This window comes from Felis catus, chromosome E1, assembly GCF_018350175.1.
Source record: "Felis catus isolate Fca126 chromosome E1, F.catus_Fca126_mat1.0, whole genome shotgun sequence".
Classification (NCBI taxonomy): Eukaryota; Metazoa; Chordata; class Mammalia; order Carnivora; family Felidae; genus Felis; species Felis catus.
In genome coordinates, this window is record NC_058381.1 from 30242695 (window position 1) to 30255453 (window position 12759).

The following is a 12759-nucleotide window of genomic DNA, read 5'->3' on the forward strand; positions in this document are numbered from 1 at the left end:
GACACCTGCCCACATGGCCCCTTTTGTCTTTGCTCATTTCCCATCTGTTCCCTTCAGTCAAAATAGGTTGACTCTCTCTGTCTCTCTGACTTCCTTCTCATGCTGCCCCAGCTGCCCCTTCCTTCCTGGCCATCTTTCAGCATGTTTCTATTCTTCTAGATTTCATCTATCATTATATTTTCTTTTCCCCCTCTATATTTAAAATGTTGTCTGATGAGAGAGACTGAGAAAGACAACTCCGTGTTATTTTTTCTCATAAATGTGCACACCCCTCCCAACTAACTACACTCTTAAGGTTTTACCCTTATAGAAATGGCTGGGTCCTTGAGAAGCATTGTAGCCTTGGATTTGGAATTTGGCAGACCCGAGCTTGGATCATGATGTTGTTATCTATAATCTATGTGACTCCAGGAACTTTATTGAAATTCTTGGAGTTCATTTCATCATCTGTAACAAGAGTTCCTCCAGAGTTATGAAGATGAAATGAATTAACAAATGAAAGCACGCATCCTGTGCAATGCTTACAGCAGCCACTCAATAAATAGCAGAAATTATTAAGATTACCTCAATCTTCCCAAACCAGAGACTCCAAAGTACATCGTAATAATTTAAATAGTTTTTTTTGTTGGTTTTAAACATTGCTTTAATAGATGACTTTGCATACTTATTACACTGTTTAGTTTTTATTTTGATAGAAAAATACAAGTTTAGATATTTTAATATGTGTGTTTACAGGAACCTGTAGTCAAACAGAAAGCTGAACTTCAAACTATGAGTCGAAGGGGAGGAATAAAGATAACTCTAAAGAAAAATTAAAAAAATAAAAAGAAACAAAATAAGAAAACATAATAAGTAGAAATGTAAAATGATGCAGCAGGGCTAACACTGAAAATATCTGTGAGTACAATATACTCAAATAGTTTACTTTTCCTAATGAAAGAGAAAACTCTCCAACTGGGATTTTTAAAAAGTGATTTACAAGTGGTACGCCTAAATAAACATTTTACAGAAAGATTAAAAATGGAAGAATAATAGGACAGTGGGAATGGCAGAGTAATGGCCTCCAAAACTCGTCTCCTCCACAAAAGCAATAAGAACATAGCAGGAAATGTCAAAAATAACTTCCTCAGGACCCTGGAAGTTAACCAAAGTTTGCAGCAATCCAGGAAGTGTTTATTTGAGAAAAGTGGCTGATTTGATAAGAACAGGGAGCTATGTGGCATTTTTAATGTGCTCAGTTCCTAGCTTCCCCGGCTCTGTGGTAGCCCTGAAAGCCAGCAGTGTATATTCGTGATAAAAAAACAGTAGCTTGGCAGCCACTGGATGTACAAAATGGTGATGCAGCCTCTTTCAAGACCCCATTTTGAGAGAACTGTCTTTTGACCTTCCTGGCGGTTCCCTAGAAGGCCCCACTCCCAAGACTTTTCTTGATTTGACCTGCCTCAGGGTTCACCAAGTGCAAATAACCTTTTCCTCTAAGGCATCTTGTCAAAAACAAACATCAGCAATTGTTTAATCATCACAGCTGCCTGAGGGGGTGGATAAAAGTTGGGGCAAACAATAGACTAATCAAAAAGCTTAAAGGGAAATGCTGGGGAATGCCCGTCCATAGAGGACTTTGGAAAACTGACGTGTGGCTAAGGGATCTAGCAGACCACGGGTATGCCCAGGGCTGGAAGCCTTCTCATAAAATACCTGAGAAGCTCTTAAGCTCTTCTCTCTGTCTGAAGCTAGGGCTGTGTGCAAGCAGGAAGCGAAGGGTCAGGCAGAGCTGTCAGCTGTCTGGAGAATACTGAAAGTGTGCCCCAACGTGTGCACAGAGCCCTTCTGTTAGGACTGGAAGACTTACTGGTTTCAGGCATTTAAGGAAATTTGTGTTCCGTCATTAGTTGACCACTAAGCTAACCAAGCAGAGACATCAGTGGTCACATGTGACAAAGAATACAGATGTCACAGATTTAATTCTGAAAAATCACTAAACAATAAACCCTGAGGAGGTGGGATTATAGGATAATCTGATTTCTAGAGTTACCGTATTATAATATTTAAGATGCCTAGTTCTTAACACGAAAAATATGAGCCATACACAAAACAAACAAAAATATGTCCCGTTCACAGGAAATAAAGCAGTCAATAAACATTGCCCATGAAGAAGTCTAAATGTTACTTATTAGGCAAAAACTTTAAATATGTTCAAGGAACAAAAGGAAACCATATCTAAAGAAATAAAGAAAATTGTGAGGATGATATCTCATCAAACAGAGAATATCACTAAAGAGGTAGAATTTATAAAACAAATCCAGAACCAAATAGATATTACGAAGTTGAAAGGTAAAATAATGGAAATGAATAATTTACTGGAGGGGTTCAACATCAAATCTGAGTAGGCAGAAGAAGGAATCAGCAAACTTGAAGATCGATGTACTGAGGTTATCCAGTTTTAAAAACAAAAAGAGAAAGAAATGAAGAAAAATGAACAGAGTCTCAGAGAAGTGTGGAACACCATCAAGTGTACCAACATATATATAATAGGAGTCTAAGAAGGAAAAGAAGGAAGGGGGAGAACATATTTGAAGAAATTATGGTCAAAAACTTCCCCAGATTAATGAAAAGCATTAAGCTACACATCCAAGAAGCTCAATGAACACCAAGCAGGATAAATTCAAAGATATTCCCACCTAAATACATCATAATGAAACAGGCAAAAGCTAAAAACAGAGAGAAAATCCTGAAAACAACAAGAAATAACTTCTTACGTACAAGGAATCCTCAAAAAGATGCACAGCTGATTTTTTTCACCAGAAAACCATAGAGGACAGAAGGAAGTGGGATGACATATTCCAGATGCTGAAAGAAAAAGACTGTCTCTATCCAGCATAACGACCCTTAAAAAATGAAGGTGATATTAAGACATGCATGGCTAAACAAACACCAAGAGAATTTAACAGCAGACCTTCCCTACAAGAAATAGTAAAGGGACTCCTTCAGGGTACTAGACAGTGACTCAAATTCACACAAGGAGAGATAGAGCATTGGTAAAGAAACTATGGAGGCAAATATAAAAGGTAATATACATATAAGGCAATATAAGTCTACCTTTTGTTTATAAGTCTGTTATTCTACTTTCTGATTTAACACAATGAAATGAAAACAAAATTAAGAGAACACAATTGCATTTACAATACATGACATTAACAAGATTCAAATACTGACAAATGAATTTAACAAAAGAAGTACAAAATGTATTAACCTTTCCTCAGTTACTCTATTTTCATGTGCCATATGATTCCCGTTGGGGATTTTACTGATATATGATGCAATCCCTACAGCACCCAACAGAGGGTCTTGAAAATGATAGTAACACTACTCTGCATTTTTGCATTAAATTGAACTGGGGAAGAAGAGAAGACTCAAATGACGAATGAAATACCTGATGGATAAAATAGATACAGAATCCTGGAGGAGAACTGGTAGGGAAATTGTTTTTGTCATGTTAGGTCTGGGATATCACTCTTCAGAGGGCATTCCTTGTTAGCCATTTTCACTGAAACACTCAACAGGTTGAGAGCTATAGTTACATTTTATTCCATTCTTCAACTGCAAGATAATCATGGTGATTTTAAACACAGTATTAAAAGTAGGGACTTCGATATCAGGCTGATCTAACTTTGGATTTTGACTCTTCTACCTATTAACTGCAAGACACTGGGCAAATTTATTTACCTTCCCTAAGCTTCAGTTGCCTTATCATTAACAGTATTCTTTATCTCAATTAAAAAAGTCACGTCTAAAAAGGATATTAGCATTTTAAATGAGATGATACCTATCAGTAGTTTAGCAAAGTGCCTGAATGCCTGAAATAAATAGACGTTCAAATATTTTTTCATGTAATCAAATAAATTCAAAAATATTTGGACGTCTATTTATTTCAGGCCTATTGTTCCCAGGCAACTACTCATCTGCTTTCTGACACTACAGATTGTTTTTTTCCCCTCCCCCCAGGATTTCTTAAAATGGAATAATCACTATTCTCTCTCTATCTCTTTAAAATATGGCTTCTTTAATTCAGCTTAATTATTTTGAGATTTATCCACACTGTTCTATTAGTAGTTCTTCACTTTTTCTTGCTGAGTAGTATTCAGTTGGATGGGCATACCACTATTAATCAGTTTTTAGGCATTATTTTCATAAGAAAAAACTCTTGGTGCTCTCTCTAAGGAAAGAAGATGTATCTTTGTTTTCTCCAAAGAGAAGGTCAAACAAGATCTGTTGAGTGAAGGTGGGCTGGTCTCTGCAACATAGTTTTAGACCAGAATTTAGGAGATGTGATGAAATCCTACATGAGAAAGCTAGTTTCTAGTTTTTTACTTTCTTTTTCCATTCTAATAGTTTATTTGCCCCCACAATATTTGATAAAGGTCATGTTAAATGTTACAGTCTGCAGACATTTAAGGGGGAAAAAAAAACCCGATTCTACACAAAACTCTTCCAAAAATTTGGTTTCATTTTTGAGGCCAGCATTGCCCTGATACCAAAACCAGAAAAAAGGCATTATAAGAAAGGAAAGCTATTGCTCAATGTCTCTTGTGAACATAGAAGCCAAAAAGTTCAACAAAATGTTAGCAAATAAAATACAGCAATATACATAAAGGATAATATATCATGATCAAGTAGGGTATATTCCAGGAAAGCAGGATAACATTCAACCACTCATTGATGTAATTTATTGCATTAACAGAATAAAAGAAAAAAAATGATATGGTCACTTAACAGATGCAGAAAAAGAAGCATTTGACATTATTTGACATCCATTCATCATCATCATCATCACAATAATAATAATAATAATAATGATAATAATAATAATAATAAAGCTTTCAGGAATATAAGGGAACTTCCTGAACCTCATAAAGATTCTCTACAAAAATCTACAGCCAGCATTATACTTAATGGTTAAAGACCAAGTACTTCCTCCTAGGATCAGAAACAAGGCATGAATGACCACTCCTATCTCTTCCGTTATACCGGGCATTCTAGTCAGTGTAGCAAGGCAAGAAAAATAAAGGCATAAAGACTGGAAAGAAAGAAGCAAGACAGTCTTCATTTGCAGATGACATGAACATTTTGTAGAAGGGTCTAATAAATCTACAAAAATCTACTCAGCAATAAAAGTAACAAATGTATGCAAAACTTGTATACTTGAAACTACATGACATTACTGAGTGAAATTAAAGAAAAGCTTAAAGAGCTTAAAGACATTACTGAGTGAAATTAAAGAAAAGCTTAAAGAGACGTATACCTTCTTCATGGATCAGATCAGAAGAAACCAGTATTGTTACAATGTCAGTTCTTCCTAACTGAGCTCTAGATTCAGCACAATCCCAGTATAGCAGGGTTGTTGGGTTTTTGTTTTGTTTGTTTGTTTTGTTTTGAGAAATTGAAAACCTGATTCGAAAATTTTTATAAAAATGGAAAGGATTTAAAATAGTCAAAATAACTTTGAAAAAGAAGAACAAAGTTGGAAGACTTACACTACCTGATTTCAAGAATTGCCTCGAGGCCACAGTAATCAAGATCTGTGGTACTGGTTTAAGGATAGCTCTCCAGATAAAGACTGTGGCCCAAAGATAAGACATATAAATTTCATGAAACAGAATAGAGAGACCAGAAATAGCATGCACATACATGATCAATGGAGTTTTTAAAAGTTTACTTATTTTAGAGAGAGAGAGAGAGAGAGAGAGAGAGAAAGAGAGAGAGACAGAGAGAAAGAGAGGGGGGTGGGCAGAGAGAGGAGACAGAGAATCCCAAGCAAGCTCTGTGTTGTCAGCACAGAGCCTGATGCGGGCTTGAACCTATGAACCGTGAGATAATGACCTGAGCTGAAATCAAGAGCCGCCCGGGTGCCCCTGATCAATTGATTTTTGACAAAGGTATCCAAGTAATTCAATAGGGAAAAATATTTTTTCCAACAAATAGTGCTGGAACAATGAGATATCCATATGCAAAACGAAAACAAAACCTCAATCCCTACCTCGTATCATAGAAAGTAACTTCAAATGAAATCAATTATAGACCTAACTGTAAAAGATAACACTGTAACACTTCCAGAAGAAAATAGGAGATAGTCTTTGTGAACTTGCATGAGGTGATCATTTCTTAGAAGAGGTACAGAAAACAGAAACCATAAAATAAATTGATGAATTATACTTTATGAAACTTAAAAACTTTTGCTGTTTATTTCAGCTTATCCCAGCTACATTTTTGGAGGGCCTGTAAATATATCTGGGGCCAACCGTAAGGAAACAGTGACAGTAGCCTGGAGAATCCAGATCCAAAATGGCAAGAATAATCTGTGGAGAGTGGAGCCTCCCCAGATTTACTTTAAAACCACCTGTTCCCTGGGTTTTGGCTGCTTGCTCGACTCGAGAGCCTTGGCTGCCACCATTATCCTGTCTTCTAACACCAGCTGCGTCGCGCGAAGGGCGGGTCCTGGCACAGCCCCCACCATGCTTGCTGTGACAGTAGCTGCAGCAGTTCTGACCCAACCAGACCCATGAGGGAGGCTCCAGCTTTACTAATGGCTACCCTGAAGGACTGGGTCACACTACCTGGAAATGTGAAAAACCGGACCAATGAGAGGCAAGAGACCGGAAGCAGCCCGCAGATGATTTCTTCTCCATTCCTCCCTCGCGGATTGCTCTGAGGGCTTCTTGGAAGCAATCACATACAAACAAACCACCAGATGTGTTTTCTTGTAAAGCTTGGCTAGGTCAGTTACAAACCACCTATATTTGTTTTTTCTCCTTCCTTGACTCATTTCCCTTTTTTCCTTGATGGCTTGACTCTTGATGCTCTGAGGTTGTGTCTCCCAATACCCAACAGAACATTCATGATTGGTTTTTGCCTCAGGTTTTGGTTTCACAAGCTAAGACAAAATGTAATAATAACCCTAGGAGAAAGTTGGTACTATTATATCATCACTTTGCAAATAAGGAAACTGAGGCCCGGAGAGGTTAGTAACAGGTCCAAGATTCTACAGCTCGTAAATGAATTCTGACTCCAAAGTCCATGCTTTTAGCGACTCTGCTATTATTCTGCCTGAGGGAGCTTGGTCTGGCTGCCTGTCAGTTTCTTCCTAGACCTTGATTCTGAAGAGATCTTGCCTTTGTTATGAGTTCTGGCACGTCCAGAGTCCCTGTCTCACAGGAGCTTGGTTGTGGGACTTTCTCATCATATTTGTACTGTGAAAAAAGATCTGGGCCAGTTTGGATGAGGAGCAGTTGTAAGACAAAGCATATTAGAAACAGGAGCTCCAGCCATTCTTGACAGCTGGGTAGACAGATACATTCAGCGAAGGGAACATTTCTGACTGAGACAAGATTGCTCTTCAGGCTGTGATGTGAACTGGGGACCTTCACACTTCAACCTGCCTGTCATTAGACAGAAAAGAAAGTGTGACCCTTCTCCTATTCCCCACTTGCTATTAACATGACGGGTATGTCTCTGATTGCTGAAGAGTGGGCAATTCTATTACACTGATAATATAGAACAGGGTGGAAATACCCTTTCAAGTTCCTGTGCATTTAAAAAAATATATTTGGTTATTCAGTGGTAAGTTTTGAAAAGTCAGTGGTGACTTCACAGCAGGAAGAAGACTATATTTGAAGTTTTAAAAGAGTGTTTATGAAGAAGGAGGAAAGAATCAATTTTGATTCTGTAGTCCAATAAATATTTAAGCGTGATCTACTTTGTAGTCTGTGTATCCTGCGATAGACCCTGGGAAGTCAAAGGTAAAGAAGACACCCTCAGAGGTTAACCAACTGTCTTGGTTTGCCTAGGACTGAGGGGGTTCCTTGGAGGTAGGACTTTCAGTGCTAAAACTGGGAAAATCCCAGGCAAACTGAAACAAGTTGATTATTTCACCAACACCAAGGGGCTCACAGGCTAACAAGGAAGACAGTCACACAAGTGTATGTAGGTATGAAATAGTGCAATATGTGAAATTATGGAATAATGATAATAGCTTTTACTTCTGTAGCACGTTCTGAGTCAGGCACTACTTAAAATAAGGCCTTTGCGGGGCGCCTGGGTGGCTCAGTTGGTTGAGTGACCAACTTTAGCTCAGGCCATGATCTCGCGATTCGGGAGCGTGAGCCCTGCATTGGGCTCTGTGCTGACAGCTTGGAGCCTGGAGCCTGGAGCCTGCTTTGGATTCTATGTCTCTTTCTTGCCTCTCCCCGACTCTCTCTCTCTCTCTCTCTCTCTCTCTCTCTCTCTCACACACACACACACACACACACACACACACACACACAAAATAAGTAAACTAAACTAAACTAAACTAAACTAAACTAATGCCTTTGGGGCACTTGGGTGGCTCAGTTGGTTAAGCCTCCAACTCCTGATCTCGGCTCAGGTCATGATCTCACAGATCACGGGATCGAGCCCTGCATTGGGTTCTGCACTGGCAGCGTGGAGCCTGCTTGGGATTATCTCTCTCTCCCTCTCTCACTGCCCCTCCCCTGCTCTCTCTCTCTCCCTCTCTAAATAAATAAATAAATAAATAAATAAATAAATAAATAAATAAATAAAAATAAATAAATAAAATAATGCCTTTATATGTATCAGCTCTTTGACTCCCATAATAGCCTTGTGAAGTAAGGACTATTATTAGTCCACTTTATGTAGTAAGAAATTGAAGTACTACTAAGGAGACAGACCTGGGATTCAAACCCAGGCAATATGACTCTAGATCTGAGAGCTTAGCCTCTTAACACTGCTCTCAAATGTTTAAGGCAGTAAGTAGCACAGAGGGCTCAGTGGCAGGAGGTGTCATGGCAGAAGAAGGTATGGGGAAATGGGTTAGAGACAGTGATGCCTGAGCAAGATTTTGAACAACGAATGAGGAATCAACCAGCAGGAAGGAAATGAAAGGGCATTCCAGGTATAATAGCTCAGGTTAGGACATGTCATAGTGTTCCTGGTAGGTTGATGCCCACAGGGGCCCAATGGAATTCTTTTGGGTTCTGACACTTCCAAAGGTACATTTCATCCACCATGCTAGGACCTTGGGAAAGAAGCCTGGAGAGATAGCAGGGCTAGACCATCAAGAGCTTTCATGCCATGTTGAGGGACAATAGATTTCAACCTGTTCACAACAGGGAAGCACTAGAGAAAGGCTGAGATTTGCATTTTTAGAGAACCACTCTGGTAGTATCTAGAGGGTGGTTTGAAGGGGAGGGAGTGTGGTGGGACCAGTGACAGGGGACAACAAAGTATAAGCTCTTGAAAAAGTCCCCATAAGAGCTGGTGACTTCAACTATAGCATGTGACAATGGGGATGGAGAGGGCTGGGCAGATTAAAATGAAGGAAGCAAAATGGACCAAACTTGGTTAGTGATTGGATGGAGGGGCCCAAGGAATCAGGAAGCCTGATGATAGCTTCTATTAGCTCTGCTTGACTGATTAGGTGCAGAATGGTTCCACCAATAATTAAAAAAAAAAAAAAAAAAAGGAATACGGGAGGAAGAGTGGATTTAAAAGGGGGAAAGATAATGAGTTCAGCTTTCCACTTGTGACTCTCGATGGCCTAGAGGAAATCTAGATGGTATCGTCTAATCCAAGCATCCCATAAAAAGAAGGCAATAGCTTGTTCTAAAGTCTCCTTAGTTTTCTGATCACGAGTGAAGTGATAATTACAAAAGAAGTTCCTGGAGACAGGTATGAAGTAAATAGAAAGCAGAAGAATTAATATAATATTAATGCAATATCTTTTGGGTTTCCCCTAAGGGAGAAAAAATTTAATGCATTCATTTATGATAGGCTATGAGTGTCTTAATTTGTTATTCCTCCTAAGAATATTTGCATTTTATAAAAGACAGCAATATTTAATTGAATCCCTGATAAAAGAATTTCAGGCACCTTAATCCTAGAAATGGGACAATTCTTTGGCCAATGGGTCTTCTGGAATTCCTCAAATAAATCATAGCACATTTGTAGCTGCTAATTCCATGTGCATGGGTATGGGGGTAATTTGTACATAAATTATATACATGGGTTCTCCTCATCCTTGAACTAACTCCTCCAAAAGGTTCATTTCAAAACACTTAAGATCTTTACTATCTTGGCATCATAAGTATAGAAAAGCAGTTATTCCTGATCAATACTAAAAAATATTATTTATATCACCTATTTATTTGAAGTTGTTCTTTTAAATGCCATTTTTCAGCTCTATTTTCCCCTTCTAATTCCGTGAGTGTTATCATGCTTCCTTCAGAGTGCTCTATATGCCTTAGATGGAGAAGGGATATATATGTCCTCATCCCCACATAAACCCTCATCTGTGGGTTTCTGATGCATGGTCGCTGGATTAAAGTGTATGAACAATGATCTTGATTACCTACCGATCCTTTCACAGGAAAGTTTTAAGTAGTATCTCATGGATAAATTAATTGAGCTTAGCATGCCTTCTTTGAAACAATCAAGAATGGAAAGAATGGAAGAATGGAGATCTGGGGAAAGTAAGGGAATTCCTAAAGATACACAGTCTAGGAATTAGCAAAAGTGCCCTACTATCCTGACATTTTCTAACCACTAGGCAATTCCATCTCCTTTCTGTTGGAATGCCATCCTTTGTGGAACAGCCACATCACAGGGGAGAATGACCCTACTCTTGCGATTGGGGGGCCTGGGATACTTTCTACTCTGCAAAACCTCACCCATCTCTCAGATTTCCTAACTCTGGTCTTTATTTAGAGAAGCATGCTGCTCACTGTTCTGCCAGCATCCATCTTTGTCAGCACCCAAGACCACAACTTCATCTGAACGCCCAGTGATCTACTGCAGACAGAGCCCACCAAAGATATTAGACTCGGTATGACATTTATATGGATTCCGAACCCACCAGAAATGGACTGATGCTGCCGTAAAGCCTTGCCGTGGCCAGGCAAACAAAAGACTAAGAAGACGTGGTGGTGGGGGTAACAGCAATAGCTTTCTCCATTCGCCTTTCCCCTCTGCAGGGATTGCCTTGCATCTTATTTAGGAAATGAAGAAATCAAGTGAGTATAGGGATTTCTGTGGCCTGGCAGAGAAGCAAAGCCAGACTTGATTATCAGTGGTACTTCCAGTGGCCTTGGAGAGGCCAAAGACCAGCATGGATAATAAGACACAGTATCCCACTTTGAACCTAGTGCACTCTACCAAGCATGCATCTTCACGGAAGAAAAAAGGGCAGGAGGCATACAGGTACGAAAGCAGCAGTGGCTCAAGCGAGGGTCTGCATGCATGCCCACTGTGTGCCCTCAGTGGGCATCCTCAACATCACAGTCAGGATGTTACTTAGGGGCACGCTCATCCAGGATGGACAGAATGCTGGCACCCCACCCTGCATGTCCAACCTCTAAACTGGATTAAAGACAACATGCCTGGGTGTATATTCAGGATTGTTAGCATTGATGGGATGCATCTTTACCCAATCCAACAGGTATTTTGTAGGTACTCAGGAGTCCGATTGGAAAATGATCTTATACAACAAAAAGTATTTTATTTTTCATAGCTCTTGCTAATCAATTAGGCGAGCACGTAATGTCCTCAAGCTTGCTGCAAACAAAATGCCTAATTATCAGAAGTGGGGCTTCCCCACCCCCCATTCTTGCCTCTGCACATGGATATGTATGTGCTGTCGTAGACCATTGTGTATGTGCTTGTATGCATTCTTCATGGACTGCCTGCAGCTAACTTTGGAAGATGCAGATTTTTTTAATATCATTTAAACCGCAGCAACACACACACACACACACACACACACACACACACACACACACACACACATATTTAAAACATAATCAGTGAATGAGACAGCCCCACACTCATAAGAAGAAAGACAACAGTAAATTTTACTCACCAGTTCAGGTTGTTCGAGGCAGCAGAGGAACAAGTTGTTGGTAATTGTCCAGTGCTTTCATTCAGTAAATCACATTGGCTTTGCTTTCTCTTGTGGCTCAGCCTCTGCGCAAAGCAAGCGAACCTCCTTCCTATTCTGTGTAAAGAATAAAATGCGAACAGGATCACTACAGGCAAGAGCCGAAGTCCATGATCACTGAACTACTCTTGATGCCAAATAAAAAGAGCAAATGATGCACAGGGAGGGACGGGGAAAGGGAAACAGCTTGGCTCAGAATCTAGGTGTGTTTTCAGGACTGTCGCCCCGAGGAGGCTTGATTTCTCAATCTCTTGTATGTGTAGTCAAAGGATGCCATGACTTCAGTGTGTCTTTAGCCTATTGTATCCGTGAGGTCCATCAGGAACGGCATGCAGGGACAACGAGCTTCATGGCAAACGAGACCGAATGTCACTCAAGGATGAGCAGAGGGGCAGCAAAGGCAGCCAGTTAGCATTGCACTATCTCAACTGCAGGGAAAGAAATCTTGTCTGGCATCCAGGAGCCCACCCAGCAATCTGTGACTGCAAGCGACCTATGGCTCTCCTGGGGCCAGGCACCCCCCTGTGCCCACAGCTTCATGGGGCCAGAAGCACACAGGTGACCGCCACATCCCTGCACCTAAAGGCATCTGTGCAATCCTTTCCAAGTTCCCAGCAGGAGCTAAGAAAGCTCCCAATCCAGCAAGGACTGCGCAAGCATTGCTAGAGTTTTTGTCTGAGCAGGTTCTGAGGAAGTAGTCAGCCGATCTGGGTCACAGGCCACCAAAAGGCTCAGTGTTGGGAGGAAGATCCCAGTGTTTCTTTCATGCCGGC

At 40.1% G+C, this 12759-nt stretch overlaps 1 protein-coding gene across 8 annotated transcripts in view; it reads right to left on the reverse strand.

The window, feature by feature from the left end:
• The window catches only part of ANKFN1 (ankyrin repeat and fibronectin type III domain containing 1), a 603208-nt gene that overhangs the window by 145732 nt on the left and 444717 nt on the right, over positions 1 to 12759 (reverse strand). For all 8 annotated transcript variants that reach the window (XM_045044941.1, XM_045044939.1, XM_045044940.1 and 5 more), the window contains one exon: positions 11909 to 12043. In XM_045044941.1, coding sequence (XP_044900876.1) covers positions 11909 to 12043 — 135 coding nt within the window. The remainder of the gene's footprint in view (positions 1 to 11908; positions 12044 to 12759) is intronic.